General features: G+C 46.1%; 1 protein-coding gene across 1 annotated transcript in view; it reads right to left on the bottom strand.

The window, feature by feature from the left end:
* The window catches only part of LOC146172537 (nose resistant to fluoxetine protein 6-like), an 80,710-nt gene extending 63,831 nt beyond the window's left edge, over positions 1–16,879 (bottom strand). Inside the window, exon 1 of the mRNA XM_084585792.1 lies at positions 16,591–16,879. Coding sequence (XP_084441918.1) covers positions 16,591–16,879 — 289 coding nt within the window. The remainder of the gene's footprint in view (positions 1–16,590) is intronic.
* Between the last annotated feature and the right edge of the window lie 483 nt (positions 16,880–17,362).

Raw genomic sequence — 17,362 nt, forward strand, 5'->3', positions numbered from 1 at the left:
CTCTGAAGATGCTGACCAACCAAATCCAGGGCACGCCCCTCAGATATCGGCATCCAATCGAACACATCACTGCACTGATGGTCTGAAGCACTGAAGGGCCCGGCATTGTTTCGTTGGGCCTGGTCACTTGTTGGCGGGAAAAGCTTGGGAACGGCGAGGAGGTACATTTCTATTCTTCAGCCAAGAATCGATAGGCTGGTTCCGGCAAGTGGATTTACTTCTCAGAAACCCAAGTGCACGTGCGCGTCGATTACTGCTCCCAGCATTGTCCCTTTCCGGCAATTGCAAATCTTTCCTGCATTCCCGGGAAATCCTCTAATGGCCGTAATCACCTTGCTCCTTTCTTGTCCTGTACGTCAGCGGACGTGTCACTCTGTCGCCTCCTTTGGACAATAGGCATTCCTTACTTCACCATAGCGCTTCTCGACGGGAAGGGTGAACAATTGAACGAAAGCACTTCCGGATATTTCCCGCAGGGGGACATTTCTTTGTGTTTTTCTAGACGTTCTCTTGACAGGGTCAATTTGGCATTTGCAGGGTGTCCACAAAGCAAAACAGGCTTACAAAACAGGATTCCTGGAAACAGGCTCACTTAGAGCCATTGTACCAACAGCACATATCCACAGCACTTATCCATGCCTACAGGCGAACAATAGAGCGCGCAAGTGCGGATGATGCACGGTCGTAACAGCCTCCTCCCCCGCCAGAAGAGTCTCGGAGGGCAGCAGTCGCAGCTGCTGCATGAAGAGATGACTTAATGGCCTGCACATAAACGCTTGAAGCTCGCTGTTGCTTGTCGCGTTGTCTTGATTGTCGTAGGCCAAATTGCCCGAGCTGTCTGAAACTCAACCACATGTCGAAGCAAGCACTCGGCTCCCGTCTGAAGAGACCAGGTTAAAAGAAAACTGCCATTGTTGTTCGAGAAAAGCCCACTCTCAAGACGTTCAGGACCCACGTATTCCTAGAAAACCAAACGTGCTGCTTTACATAGTCACACATATACAAGCGCACGAAAAAAAAAACCTGATTATCAATTTGGATACATGGTGAGGAACATCTCGGACCGCTTAGAAAGAGCGGCTAAGCGCGTCCGCATTCCCATTTAACTTCCCTTTTTTGTATCTTATTTCAAAATGGTACTGCTGTAAAACCAAGCTCCACCTAAGAAGGCGACTGTTCTTCGGATGTCGCAGTTTGCAGCCAAGCCAGGGGACAATGGTCCGTCTCTATGGTGAATTTGGCCCCTCCAAGATAGCACTGCAATTTTTGAATGGCCCATACAATGCAAGCGCACTCTTTCTCTGACGCGCAATAAGCTCTTTCTCTAGAACTCAGTTTTCTGCTCAGGTAGAGAACGGGGTGCTCATTACCGTCGTCATCTCTCTGGCAGAGAACAGCACCTAGCCCTCGATCACTTGCATCACACTGGACCGTGAATTCTCGGTCATAGTCTGGAGCTCGCAATGCCGGACGGCTAATCAGCACAGCCTTCAGGTTTACGAAGGAGGCTTCCTTTTGTTCGTCCCAGATTACATTTGTCGGTTCTGTCTTGCGGAGAGCGTCGGTTAGAGGGCTAGCCAAAGCTGAATAGTTAGGGATGTAATGATTGTAGTATCCCGTCAGCCCCAGGAATGCTCGAATTTCCGTCTTCGTGCTCGGCCGCGGGTAGTCTTCTACCGCAGAAATCTTAATCTCGCTGGGTTTCCTGAAACCTTCACCAACATTGTGACCCAAGTAGTCCACGGTCGCCCTTGCCAGGCAACATTTCTCAGCCTTTACGGTTAGTCCAGCTTGACGCAAAAGGCTCAGTACAGCTCTTAGATCTACCATATGGTCCGCCCATGAGTCGGAAAAAACCGCAATGCCATCTAAATAAGGCACCGCGAATGTTTCACACCCCTTTAAAACCCTATCCATGAGTCGGGAAAAACAAAATGCAGCATTTCTTAGCCCGAACCTCATCATTGTTGGCTGGTAGCTGCCCGTCGGAGTGACGAAAGCCGCGTATCTGCTGGCGCGTTCAGTGAGCGGTATTTGCCAGTATCCTCGAGTAAGGTCCAGCGTAGTCACATATGCCGCTCTACTGACCTGTTCTACTCTCTCCTCAATATTCGGAATAGGATACACTTGATCCCTGGTGAGAGAATTTAGCTTTCGGTGGTCTACCACAGGCCTAGGGTCTTTACCTGGAGCTTCTACTAAGATCATAGGCGAAGCATAATCGCTTTCCGAAGGTTTTATTACTCCTAATTCCAGCATGCGAGTTACTTCCCTATCCAGAATTTCTCTTTGCCTTGGAGAAAATCGGTAGCACCTTGATCGCACTGGCACGTCTGAAGTCAGCTCAATATCGTGCTCAGTCAAATCAGTCCTGCCTGGCCTGTCCACGAAGCAGGCCTCAAACTCTGTTATTATCTCGCCCAGATCGGACAGCTGAGATTTCTTTAGTTCTCCTATCTGCTCCATCTTTTTGAGAAGCTCATGTATCTTGGCATCATTGGCTTGCTCCATAGCTAAGTCCTCTCGGGTTCCACTTAAAAGTCTCGTGAGATTACTAGATACTCGCGGCAAGAGGTTACTCTCAAGAACGTCCTCATTCCGCGTCTCATCAAGCTCACTTTCAAGTTGACTTATCTGAGATGTCTCGCTCTCAAAGTTTTCTGACCCGCTATCTTCCACATCGACCACTGTTTTAACTGCCGTTAACTCCGCTGTTGAATTTTCTGGTATGAGCAGTGTAGCTAGTTCTCGCGCCTTTGAATGTGTTAAGGCTTGCACAACTCTGTCTCCGAACAGGATGCCCCTCTTTCGCAGTAGCATGTCCGATTTGTTGGAAAACAAATGCGGATAGCTTTTAGGAAGCTTTCCTGAAACGGCAGCCTCGGTTGTTAACTCGCCGAAAGGGCCCTCGATGACCACGTTCGCGATTGCCAAGCACACACTCTGTTCCTCCACTACCTGGCGGATCCATGCACACTGTCCTGTATAGTCGGAAGGCGACACATACGCCGAATGGACAACATCCATCGTTGCGGCCGAATCGCGCAGTACCTTGCAAGGCTTCCCGTTGACTACTAGGTCATGCAGGTAGGGTTCCAAAAGCTGCATATTTTCATCGCAGTCACTGACATACGAGAAAGCAATCTTTTCTTTCCGGCAGTTGACGGCAATGTGACCCTGCTCATTACACCTAAAGCATGTGAGCGGCTTCCTAGCCTCAAGCTTATTCTTTGTGTTCTGCGCGTTGGTCACTTCCCCACTTTTCTCACTGCCGTCCTTTCTAGGGAGTTTGCCAGAAGAAACCTTCCTTTCTTCGCTTCCAACTCTAACAAAGTGCTTTTCCTGACGGTTATTCCCACTCAATTTGGGATTGCGGGGCCTATCCACTGCTGGGTTGCTGAATTGTCGGCGCGAAGCATACTCCTCAATGAGTTCGGCAGCTTCAGTTGCCGACTTAATGTCGCCTCGGTCCTGTAACCAATTTCTTTCTTTTTCTGGGAGGCAGTTATAAAACTGCTCCAAAAGAATTCGCTCGACTACAGCGTCCCTATCACTGTAGGAATCAGTGCTCTTTAGCCACACGCCCAAATTAACTCTTAAATTGTATAGGAATTCAGGGTAACTCTCGTCCCTGGACTTGGTAGCGTTCCGAAAACGTTGTCTGAACGCCTTGGCGCTAAGCCTATACTTTCTCAGAAGGCAAGCTTTGACCTTCTCGTAGTTGTCCGCGTCCTCCTTGCTTAGCCGCGCGACAATCTCCGCTGCCTCGCAGGGCAGAACCGTCAATAATCTCTGAGACCAAGTGTCTCGCTGGAAGGACAGTTTTTCGCAGGTTCGCTCAAAGTCAGCCATATACAGACCGATATCCCCTGATATCACATATGGCTGCATGTACTTTGACATCTTGAAATCTGCCTCCTTGTTGAGAAGAGGTACCGCTAGCTGGGGACAATTTCCCGACCTCTTGCTCAACTCTAATTCTAATTTCCGGAGCTCAAGTTCTTGCTCCAGCCTTTTTGCTTCTCTCAATTTCACGCTCACGCCTCTTTTCCTCTTTTTCCCGCTCTTTCTGCTGTCTGAGCTGCTCCTCCTTTTTTTGTCCGATGAGGTTCCATGCTTCACTGAGCTCCTCATCATCGGTTCCCAAATCAGTGATTGCCTTTATAATCAAGGGTTTTCGTGCCAAACCACTTGTATCAATTCCCAATTCCTCACACAATTGCAACAGTTCCGGTTTCTGCAGCTTTTGTAGGTCCATGATCGCTCCGAGTGTTGGCTACTTCCAAAACAACTGTGCAAACTACCAAACCTAAAGGCGTTTCCACACTCTTTTTAACAGTTCTAAAATCTAACCCTGTTCTAGAACCTGGTCCACATCAGAAGAAAAGCCAAGCACTCACCCACACATGCGATCGATGTTCCGAGCTGCTCTCTTGTTGGCCGATTGTTGCTCCTGCTTGTTGCTTGGGATGCCACCTCCGATCACAAGATGTTGTGGCTTGTAGATTCAGATCCAACTCTAATCACCAGATGTTTTGGCTTGTAGATTCAGATCCCACCGCTGCCACCAGTTGTCGTGACGCTGGGGATAAGTCGACCCGGCCTTCACTTGGTAGCGTGCAGAGACACGGGGTTGAAGAAGGACTGAATCCTCGAAGTTGGTGAAATATGTACAAGCAGGTTTAATGGCACTTTGAGAAAACTTATTTACAAGATTATTTACAAGAAAAAGAAGGGTACATCAGCAAAATGGCGAGCGTTAAGAGTTCATAGCGAGAAGCGACTGGATGAGCCGTTTACCCAGGGCCCAGAGCGACATTTCGTGCTCTGCAACGTCCTTAAAACCCCCTATGTCCAGCCCCTCTCTGAAGATGCTGACCAACCAAATCCAGGGCACGCCCCTCAGATATCGGCATCCAATCGAACACATCACTGCACTGATGGTCTGAAGCACTGAAGGGCCCGGCATTGTTTCGTTGGGCCTGGTCACTTGTTGGCGGGAAAAGCTTGGGAACGGCGAGGAGGTACATTTCTATTCTTCAGCCAAGAATCGATAGGCTGGTTCCGGCAAGTGGATTTACTTCTCAGAAACCCAAGTGCACGTGCGCGTCGATTACTGCTCCCAGCATTGTCCCTTTCCGGCAATTGTAAATCTTTCCTGCATTCCCGGGAAATCCTCTAATGGCCGTAATCACCTTGCTCCTTTCTTGTCCTGTACGTCAGCGGACGTGTCACTCTGTCGCCTCCTTTGGACAATAGGTATTCCTTACTTGACCATAGCGCTTCTCGACGGGAAGGGTGAACAATTGAACGAAAGCACTTCCGGCTATTTCCCGCAGGGGGACATTTCTTTGTGTTTTTCTAGACGTTCTCTTGACAGGGTCAATTTGGCATTTGCAGGGTGTCCACAAAGCAAAACAGGCTTACAAAACAGGATTCCTGGAAACAGGCTCACTTAGAGCCATTGTACCAACAGCACATATCCACAGCACTTATCCATGCCCACAGGCGAACAATAGAGCGCGCAAGTGCGGATGATGCACGGTCGTAACACGCACAGACCATTTCCAGCGTCTATCTCAAACGGGACATCCCAATCCGATATCGAGTTAATACCTGTCAGACGATTTCCAGTATGCATCTCAGACAGGACATCACAGCCAGGTATGGATATCAAACTGGATGGGCTAGTTCTATATTTAGGGGATATACCGGACAAATCATGTCTGCGTTAACTGAAACCACACAAAGCCGTCATGAATGAAACTGATACCGGAGAGAGTTTTTCCGCTTCTCAACATAAGCCGGGCCGACTGTGAAACTCAACCAGAATGATGATGACGAAACATGCTGGCGCGCTGAGTAAGAATAAACCCATACATATTATACGTTACAACTTTTCTGTATGTGTACAGTACAGTACAAATATCTCAAAGATACGAAGCCGTCGAAGTGTGCGCTAGCGAGTACATTCGTGCATCGTGTCGCTTTTTCGCGAGCAACAGTCCTTGCAGGTTGTTCAATGCAAGCTGCTTGAACAATGCACGCTGTTCAATGCACGCTGCTTTTCCTTTTGTATGTCAATGATATTGTTGAAGTTGTTAACCCACCAGTGCAAATTCGATTGTTTGCTGACGATTGTATTCTATACAGAGAAGTTACAAATAGGGAAGATCAATGTGACCTGGACAGTGCCTTGAACAACGTTTCCGAATGGTGCGACCGATGGGACATGATTCTGAATGCTGATAAAAGTGTTTATATGCCGATAACTCGAAAAACCATACGTCATAGCTACACATATAAATTAGGCTCTCTCCCTCTTCAACAAGTATCCAACTACAAATACCTAGGAGTAATCTTAAGTAGCAATCTATCGTGGAACTTGCACATAAACAATATCTGCTCTGCTGCATTTAGAAAATTGTGCTGCTTAAGACATAAACTAAATAATGCTCCTTCTAACATTAAGCTACTTTGTTATTCTGCATTAATTAGACCTAAACTCGAATATGCATGCATAGTGTGGGACCCGTATACTAAATCTAACGTAAAAAATCTGGAAAGAATACAGAGAAGAGCTGTCAGGTTTATTTTTAATAAATATCCAAGGTCTGACTCCCCAACCACTTTAATGGAGACAAATAAAATTGAACTACTTGAACATCGAAGAAGAAAGCTTAGATTAAAGTTTATTTATCAGTTATTACATAACAAACTCGGTTTGGATCCATCATCATACTTAACGCCGGCACCAACCAGGCAAACTCGTCAACACCATCCCAGTCCCCTAACCCCTATATTCGCTAGAACAGACACTTACAAATTTTCGTTCTTTCCACGCACAATAACAGATTGGAATCAGCTAGTTAATCCACTGTCCCTTGAGTTTTAACCAATTGCTGCTATACTGTGTTGTCTTTTTTTTTTTTTGAAGTGTTGCGTTTTCTTTTGTACCTTGATTGACTTGTTCACCCACCCTGCTTGGACTCAGTGTCCGCAGTATTTTGTAAATAAATAAAATAAATAAATATTGTGGTGCATCTTCATATCTGCGACTAAAGATTGGCCTCTTCAACGCGAAAGTGCCGCCAAGAACATAGCGTTTCGTTAGCGAGGAGAAAAATACGCTCGAGGATAAATGAAACACATCGCTGACCATTGAAATATGCGCAGACTTGCCGGAAGTCTGGCGTCATTTCATCGAGTGTTTACGTATGCAGAACACTTACATGGAAGTGAATTCATTGACGTCGCTGCTCCGCTGTTGCAGGTGAAGCTAGAACAAGCAGCATTACAAGTGCTGGTGTACCGCATATCTCTGTATGTAGCAAAATTACATTCGCTCGAAGACGATGACGAAACACATCAGCACTAGTAAATTGCAATATTCGGAGGTTTGCCTGCAAGAAATTGATGAACTGTGACAATTAAGGACAGTGGTGACCCTTCGTGACAGCTAAGAAAAAGGTTCAGCGTGTTTAAAGGGCGATCGGTAAATTACAACCTCAGATTCAACACCCCCAAAAATATACCAAGTACGAAAGAGCAAAGGTGACTCCATAAACAGAAATATGACCATAGTAACCCCAACCGGCAGTGATGTACTAATTAATGTCTTCTTTATTGCATGAACGTACTTGGAGCCAATTTAACCTGGTCGCATCCCGCAACCTTTCATACAATGTTACATCAGCTTCGAGTTCTCACTTTGGCCATGCAACGAAATTCCGGGAGACATATGCATGCATCTAGTAAAGGTAACCAGGAATGAGGTCGATCCTGCGCAGCATATACTCCCCGCACCATAGAACACTGTTCTCTGAACAGAGATTTCAAAAAACATGGTCACTCTGCGTGGCGATCTGTCATGCGGCTTTTCCACAGGCTAAAAAGCCCCATGAGCACAAAAAAGTTGCATGCCGCTTCAGAAGCTTCGACTGTAGGCAAAAATGTTATTGAATAGGGCGTAATATCAATGTCCTTTTTGAGAGTCCTTTTAGGAATGCCCCCCCCCCTCCCCCCCAAAAAAAGACTGCATTGCGGAAATGCACAAAGCAATACGTTTCTGGCTGCTGACACAAGCGACTGCATGTTAAACTGTCTGTCGTTTAATAGCCTGTCGCCTGTGTCAGCTGCCAGAAACTATATATCCCATTTGCCCAATTTGTTCGCGCTCACTGGACATAGGAGTGAAGGTCATTTGTAGGGATTTCTTAACAAAGTTGCCCACACATGCCATCTTCTCAACCTACGGTTTTCCTTGGAATACCTACACAGTCGATCCAAAAGACAGATGGCAGTTCTTATAGAGACATTGCTTCCTGTACCGATTTATTGGCAGCCTTAACTCCCCTTTTAGAAAATAGTGTATTGAAGCGGGTTCGACCGATGTATATACAATCAGTCGCAATGACTTCGTCTTTTAAACTTCGCCCAGCAACTTTACCTGTCAAAACGTGGCTTTATGCAAAAGGGACTTTTGTGCCATGGTCAGTGGACTGTCACCCGTGAAAGCAGCCAGAAACTATAGATCACTGCTTTTGGTATTGTCGTGATGCGGTGTTTTTTTTTTTGACATTCTTCAACGGAGTCTCAAAAAGAACATTATTATTACGCCCTATACTATAAGATTTTGGCTACACAGGAAGCTTCTGAGGCGCCATGTGACCCTTTTGAGCTCAGTGGAATTTTTAGCCTGTGGAAGAGCCGCGACAGATTGCCATGCAGAGACACCACGTTCATCGAAGTCTCTGTCCAGGGAACAGTATCCTGTGGTTTGGGGTGTATATGCTGCGCAGGATCCACCTCCTGCCTGGTTACCTTTACTAGATGCATGTATATGTCTCCCAGAATTTTGATGTGTGGCTAGCTTGAGAGCTCGATGCTGGTGTAACCGTGTATGACAGGTTGCGGGATGCGACCTAGTTATATTGGTTGGAAGTACTTCCCTGCAATAAGGAAAAGAAAACGACTCAGGCGATAGGCCATCGGTAAAGCAATTGTCTTTGGAACGTGAAGGCAGAAAATCGAATCCCGACTGGTTATTTAGTTATTTATTGTTTACTGATGTATTGATTTATTATTATATTTATTTCTCAAATGTAGACTTGGAATTTTATAGCTTTGGATGCTTTTTCATGCCTGGCGACGCGTTTTTTTTTCGGAAATAAGTGTCATTGACAAAACTGCAAATTCCGTATCTGACCTCCACATGGTTTCATTCTGGGCTTTCCTGTGGAGTGCAGGAATTTCCTATTACAACCCACAATTCTGTGTTTCTGATCCTAAACAATAAGCCTGTGTACGATTTCCTGTATGGATTGTATAGAGGATGATTAAGTAGGGTGGCACAGAATTCCGAGCTCACCCTCTCATCACAGTGACGAAACCCAAGTCTGCAGAGCCTGCCATCTCGGCCATACCATGTGGTCTCGTAACGTAACACAAAACGACGACCAGTCTGTCCATGGTCAGACTCATGCCCGTGAATTTTCACCAGAATATCAACAAAGCCGACACCGGAGTTTTTGGCGAATTGGGTCTTTAAAGCTTACGCGTAAGAAATCACTGCCTCTCCCATAAGAGAGTAAATAAAAACATAGAACATAATTATTACCGATGTAGTACATTGGGGGCGATCAGAGTCTTTCACTGCATTTTCGTCTAGCCGCGCCATCGACGGGTTCTCGCCAAGTGGTGTAGTTTCAACTTTTGACTGGCGTGCTCATTCTGTAAGGATTGGCTTCACCCACATCGGTACTAAAAAGACGCTTATCGGTGCTTGCGTTGTTCCAGTGACGGCGCATTATTTAGGCCCGAGGAGGTGTCTCATGAATCTTCGAAACTTTCTTACGTTCGCTTTCATGTTCTCTGTTTCAATGTCAAGTTGATGCGCGGCGCGCTGACAACAGCAGCTAAAAGCGCTTCGTGATAAAAATCTAGCACACACCTACGAACCTGCTCACGAAAAACAAGCATACACTAAGAACATTATTGCGAAACGTTGATGTATCGCCAAATATAAGAATCCTAAATGAACAAAAAGAAAATAAAATTTGGGAAAGGGTATTCTTGGATCAAACAGTCCCTATTCTGGTTGCGTAAAAAGCAATATGCTTAGGTAAAGGGAGGTTGACTTGGGCTAGTGGGGATGCTTGCTCCACCATAAGTTTAATTGCTTTACTGCTAACTGCTAACAATGTCATATAACTACCTCACCGCACCCATTCCCGGACCAGTCATACAAATTGAGAGGACCCCCTCACGCGCGCAGATCCTGGCGGCTTTACACGATGCCTCCACATACAGCGAAAAATTGCAATAATACCGCAGCAGCAGAAGCGTTGAGCTACTCCAGTGCTGTCATTTTAAGAACCGTCATTCAACACGTTCTTCTCTGGAACCACCCACACCTAACAGAATAACCAAAACCTGCGCCCAGAGTCATAAACGAATAAATAGCTAAATAATATACTCATTATTTCACTAATTTTCTGTATTTTCCGTCTTGTTACAGATGCAGTGTTTAAATGCGCGAACTTGTGAAGTCCAAATGTGAAACCGAACAGCTTCCCAAGGACTCGCTTTGCTGGTATATTTTTTGCTTTCGCTGCATGCGTTTCGTTTGCATTGACTGCTTTCTTATTGATGCCCACACACAAGCCTCAGCTGCAGTGATATTTGCAGCGTATGCTTTTGTCCACATTTTGTGTGTTATGGAATTGCGTTTTTGAAAAATTGGTCCCTGAAAGTCTAGCTCCTACGGCTTCCAGCTTGCTTCTTCCTTTTCTTAGCCACGGCTTTTTAATACTGAGATTTTTTTAATGGAATGCGCCCAGCGTCAGTTTACTGTGGCGAACAATGCTAAGCAGCGAAAACCCTCGGAACGAAACGGCATTATGCTATAATATTGTTACGCCGCGTAGCGGCGCACTGAGAAGCAGGAGAAGCAGAAGAAGAAGAAGCAGGGGGAAGAGAGGCGCGAGCAGACTGACCCGGGTTTCTGAGCCGTGTGCGTTCGTCCTTCATACGACCTTCACCTGTATTAAAGTCATTTCATACGTTACATTTAGTGCTAGGCGCTGGGTTAAAATGTTCTGGATCCTCCAGTACCTCGTCGCAGCCGTCGTGTAACAGGTTTACCACCCTTATCTCCTCAAAAGTACCTTTCAATGGCTACCACTCGCACAACGCAGACTCATGAACAGCGACCTGAAGAGACGACGACCTTTCATCACCAGCGAGAGCCGCGTACGTTCCACGGTGCGCCCGAAGATGATGTTGAAGAATGGCTTCGACATTACGAAAGATGCAGCAAGTACAACCGCGGGAACTCAATCGCACGTCTGTACAATGTTGTTTTCTTCCTCGCTGGCACGGCTTTGACGTGGTTTGATAACCATGAAGAAATCCTGACGACCTGGGACCAATTCGTTGAAGAAATTACGAAGTCATTTGGGGATACCCTTGCAAAGAAGGAACGCGCTGAGCATCAGCTGTCCCAGAGAGTCGAGCTGCCCGGTGAGACATGCACACGTTACATCGAGGAAATATTGAAACTGTCGCATTGTAAACAGGCAGATGTCAGAAGAAGACAAGGTAGGGCACCTTCTTAAGGGGATTGCTGAGAATGTGTACAACTTCCTTATTTCGCGGGACACCCTTGCCACAGTAGCAGATGTCATCAAGCAATGTCGGGAATTTGAGGCGTTAAAGGCACGTCGGATAGCGCCCGAATTTGGCCGTCTTTCTAATCTGACAACTTTTGCCGGTATCGACATTCCGGAGGCTGAAGACATCGCTTCTATGGTCAGGAGGATTATACGCGAGGAGTTGGATAATCAGCGGCAACGTATAAATTTCGATGTACCTTACCAGCCGACATCGAGGTCCGTATCATCATGGGAACAGCGCACGCCATGGGCTGCACAAAACGGCAAACCGTCTTACAACAACGGCGTGGAGCGGACCCTGCAACCAACATCGCACCCTCATTTCCAGCAGCGTCCAGCCCATCCGGATGAAGTACCTCGTGGTGCTCCTCGTCGCGCTTCTGTCGCCCCATCTCGGCCTCCAAGGGGTCCTGAAGTGAACTACCAGAGCCGGCAGCCACCCGTATGTTACGGCTTAGGGGGCAGCGGACATATCTTCCGCTTTTGCCCGCGTCATAAAATTACGTGACCCCCTGTCCAACGAGCGCCGCGCTTCACGAATGGTGCCCAGTGGGAGCAGCAGCCACCCACTACCTCCTATCGACCCTCTTTGCCTCAACGCCATGCACGGAATGACTCCCCTGTGTCCGATCGCAGCATCACTCCCCCGCCGCAGCGACAACCCCGTTCGCCATCCCCACGTCGCCGCTTTGTTTCTCCACCGCTGGGAAACTAGGTGGTGCGACCGATGGAGGTAAGGTCGCCGGACGGTCAATTTCACGCATACCTCTGCCTATCGTCCTGCTAAAGAACAAAGTGTCAGTATTTGTAGACAATGCTGAAACGGATGCTCTGGTTGACACTGGTGCCGCTGTGTCAGTTATGAGTCTTTCATTTAAGAACCGCCTTCGACAAAAAGTTATGTTTGTGTGGGACAAAAACGCTACGTTTTGTGGCGTTGGGGGTGAAACTTTAGTTCCGGTTGGTCTGTGCTCAGTTTCAGTTGTAATTGATGACGAGTGCTATAGGACAGATTTCGTTGTATTGAGACGTGCCGCGCATGGCGTTATCTTGGGTGTTGACATTTTGCGCGAGTGTGGTGCGACTTTAGACTTTAGTGCCGGTGAAATTTGTTTGCACCCGAACATTATCCCCGCATTAGTAGAAAACATGTCTCAGAGTCATCAAGGAGTTCTCGCCTTGAAGGAAGATGTGCTGCTGCCTGCGATGACGGCGACGTTTCTCCCCGTGAAGTCATCTGAATCCTTCATGGGTAAACATTCAATAGTCGTCGAGCCAGATGTCTCGAATGGAGCGAAAAAAAAATATTTTGGTGCCACGTTCCGGTCGTGGAGGCGGAAGATGGTCACGCATACCTCTGGGCTGTGAACGTGTCAGAAGAGCCTGTTCGTTTTCCTTCTTGTTTGAGACTCGCGAGATTTGAGAATTATGTGCCTCATACCGTTGGAATTATTTCCGTTTGCAGAGGAGCCAAGAGAAAAACAAGTCTGAATATTGGGCTGAGTTTGAGGCCATGGTCAACAAATCGCTCCCATCTAGTGAACGTCGTATGAAGGGCGAACGCACACGGCTCAGAAACGCGGATAAGTTTGCTCGCGCCTCGATTCCCCCTGCTTCTTCTTCTTCTGCTTCTCCTGCTTCTCAGTGCGCCGCTACACGGCGTAACAATATCTTTTATGAGAATATGGCCCTAGCGCACACGGTTGATATGCTGTCACTGTACTCGTTGTTGTCTCACCTCATCAGACACGAAAGAGGCGCCCTCGCCGTTAGTTCCCTCGTTTCCATTATCATCGTCACTGGAGCGAAAAGATGCCCTTTAGGGTGCCTGTCAATGAGCATGAGGTACGCTAACAAGGTTAGACCACAAGAAAAATATCAAACGAAGGAAGGGAAGGGTAATGAGTGAAAATATGCCTGAAAATTATAGCAAAAAGAATAAAAAACACGCACAGTCCTTTATAATTTTCTTGTGTGCAACACTGCTTTTAATTAAAAGAAGGAAAGGAAGATGGCACTAGAAAGCTGAAGGGAAACATCGAGTAATCAAGATCAGCTCCTTTGGGGCGTCGACAAAGTAGCTCGGAATCGCAGCACATCCTGTTCAAAGTGATAACGAAAGAAGACACCCAGCGTGGAAGTCGCCAGATGTACGTATGCTGACTTCATTATGCCCATCTGTAGTCGCTGCATATGCAGTTATAACACTAAGGCCTTGTTTTTGAACGAAGCAAGAAAAAAAACCAGAGCACTATCAGAAGGTTTTTTTTTTATTTTTATTTTCGACCTTGTTTGAGCAGCTTGTGCCATGCCGCGGCGTCAATGAATCGCTACCGACGAGAAAGAAACGTCAGCGTGGCAAATTAAGGACCACGCCTATAGGCAGAAACGTGCTGTGAACGAGGGGTGTATCATACGCCCTTAGCTATCTTGGATGCAGATTTGTATGGTGACTGGCCGGCACAGGGCGTTGGCCGATGTTTTTTATTTGTCCTAATTATACCTCTTGTTTACGTTGCAAGCGCGTTGAGTTTACGTTCTATGAATATTTGGTGATTTGCGTGGCATGTGGGTTTTCTAACAAAAAATGGCTGCAAGTCCATCTTTTTTGCGTGTTAATTTGAACTTGGAGGAAAGTATCGAATATTGTGAGCCATTATTCGGCAGATATTGAAGGCAACGGTCTTGTCTCCTAATACGGAGAAAAATATTCGTTTCAGAGCTAGTTCTTCGCACATGTCATATCGTCAAGTTTACCATGAAAAGTCGATATGGAACCGTTTTTGCCACAGAAGAAATGTTAACAGCAAAACCCTACAGGCCTCCTAAAGGCTGGTCTGCGGATATGTTAATTGCAAAAATGGAATCTTATCATTCTTGAAGAAAATGCGTTCATGAGCAACTTGCCGTAGAAAGACGGGCCTGTCCTGCAGTCTGGGATTAGTAATAAAAAACTTGTGAGAGATACGACGGTGTGCTGTCTGCAGGCGGATTGTATAGCAATGCGGGAATGATGCACGTCATAGAACTTAGTACGTTGACAAATAATTACCAAAGAAGCATAAAGTCTGTGTATGTTTTTATGGGACAAGATTATACTGCGCGATAGTTTGTTGTCAGCCTGAAAGGTGAGAATTGTTTTTACTACCGATTTTGTTCAGAACGTAAAGCGTCAAAAAAAGGCGTTGACGTATTTCTCTCCATTCTTCAGAAGATATTAACTGCCGAAGCATGGCCTATATTACCTGACCGTGACAAGACGTGGTGCCCAACTTGCTGTACAATCCCCTTGATGGGATATCTTTTAGTTAAAATCCGCTATCTTTCAGACCAATCTGTCGGTAAAAGCGCCTTATTCAAGGAAGCATCTTGAGTACGGGCGATTTCATTGTCCGCCTAAAGATGTTTTAATGTCAAACGGCGTGAGGTACGTTGGTACGTTTTGTACAGGTTTATTGTAGAGAAAATGTGACAGTATGGACGTAGTAGAGTTCTGTATACTGGGCGTCCAAACTAACTTTAGCCAAGGGTTAAAAAAAATAAAACATTTGAGGTAGGCCAGAGAAACCACTTGTATACAGCTGCCAGCCACCCGGTGCACTACAGGCAGTTTTTTTTTTATTTTGCATGTAACTAATGAGTAATTAAGGTAATTTTGGCAATTTAATAATTATTGCCTTTGGACAATATATGTGATATTCATTGTTGGAGAGCACCTTCTGGAATTCCCATTCCATTTATTTCCGTCAAAGAAAGCATCACGTGTATCTTTTTTTTTTTTTTCAGGCTGTAAAGAAAGCCCATGAAATTCAAAAAATATAACGTGGCTATCGCATTCACACGCCACAATTTTGGTAGTCTCAGTCATGGTTTGAGTGAATGAAATTAGCTGCAGCAATGCATTGAAAGCCTTATGCGTTAAAAATTTACTCTTCATACGTGTTCGCTATATGATATAATAATCTAATAAGGTTTTCTATTCCGGATATCTGTAGGATCTTTTACTTCACTTTTTCAGCTACCTGAATCTTGTACTTATTTAACTCTTGCGGCGAGACGTGTCATAACCTGCGCTGAGGCATCCACTGAATTTGCTGTAAAATAATGTTTTATCTTTCATGACTTTTACACTTGCCTTCCCTCTACGGGGGTTCGTTTCTTGTATCGACCGAAACGAGTAGTGACCTGAATATTGGCTTGAAACGCGCAATGTGTTGCAATGAGGTACGTTAAGAACGACTGAAACTTTAAAGGCTTCAAGAAAAAAACTGCAGTAAGGGCGCTGAGAATAGAAGTTTTAGTGCTGGGTTTTGTTATGTGCTGTAGTCGGTTGGTATCAAAGCGTCGGCTTTCTTCTTTTGTCATGATTTTATGTGCTCCTTGTTCTTGCACAGAGTGACTTCGTTGGCGACGACACCGAAGTTCAGCTATCTGCCTCTCGGAAACTCGGGCAAGATTCTCACGTATGCCTCGTCTACTTGCCGGATAGACGAGCTACTTTAAACCAAGAAATTATTGCGGGGTACTGCAACTTTCTTTCTCCCCTTCGACAGTTTTGTTGAAACTGGAACCTATCAGAGTGCACTGCAAAGTATTTTCCTCTCTTGAGCCAAAGCACGAAGTCCTGCTTTATAGAGGGTCAATAACTGCCTGCGTTCAACAGTGGCTAATATCCGAAAAATTATTACATTTGCGAAACACATGAAATCACTTTTCATGCCCAATAATATCACTTATTCGAAGCGCGCGTGCCCAGTGCTTCGTGCCAGTTGGGCATTCGCACTTCCCATCTGCAAGCAGCGAGAGACACATGTCCGCTCTTAGACGGGCTAAGTTATTTCTGATTGAAGCTACACAGGACGAGACGAAGTGTGCCATAGTGGTGGTTACGTTATATACTCTGACTGAAACTTACATCGTAGTGCCCATGGCTCCAAATTCCGTATTCCATGCAACAGCTTGAGAAGGCCGATGCTGCACTCTGGTGATACGTCGGCTTCCAATAGCTTCCTCTTCAATGACGGGGAAGCCCGGTCCATGGCTCTGGCGATCAATTCTTTTACCTTGTCTACGTAGCTCACGTTTCGCTGTTCGGTTAGTGATCCGGAGGAATCCCCGTTGGTTCCGCTGTCAGCGAGGCAGCCCGCAACATAACAGCACAGAAGCACCGTCGCCACGAATAGGAGGTCTCTCTGCGGGCTCATGATGACACTCAAACCGTCTCAAACATCTAGCTTGTGCACGCTGAAAAGGGCCGCGACTACTGCTTGCATGTATTTAATTAAAGTAATGCATCACTAACCAAGCTAACTCCTTTTCAAGAATTTTGGAAAATGGCTTGCTGGATAGCTATCACGTGAAGCCCTGTTCAACTATGTGTACTGGGAAAGGAACCCCCACACAGTACATGTGAATGAGAGCCCCTGCAACTGTGTGAACAGATCAGGTTCACGACTGTGAAAAGCGGCTGTCCTCAACCCTCGTACCTTATAAAGCCCGCTTTCATGACCGGAGTACAGCACAACGCCACACGGAGAGCTCTCCTCGGAAAGAAGGAAAGAGAACAAATCTTATCAGCTCTTCGCCTTCACCTTCTTTCTTGGCAGAGACCTTCCTACGGCACGCAGCTTTCCCTTGTTAGGGGCCTACAAAGCGTTAGACTTCCTTCTTTATTCTTTTCTGTTTTG

Source organism: Amblyomma maculatum, unplaced genomic scaffold (assembly GCF_055883805.1).
Source record: "Amblyomma maculatum isolate TAMU_Amacu unplaced genomic scaffold, ASM5588380v1 scaffold_13, whole genome shotgun sequence".
NCBI classification, from domain to species: domain Eukaryota; kingdom Metazoa; phylum Arthropoda; class Arachnida; order Ixodida; family Ixodidae; genus Amblyomma; species Amblyomma maculatum.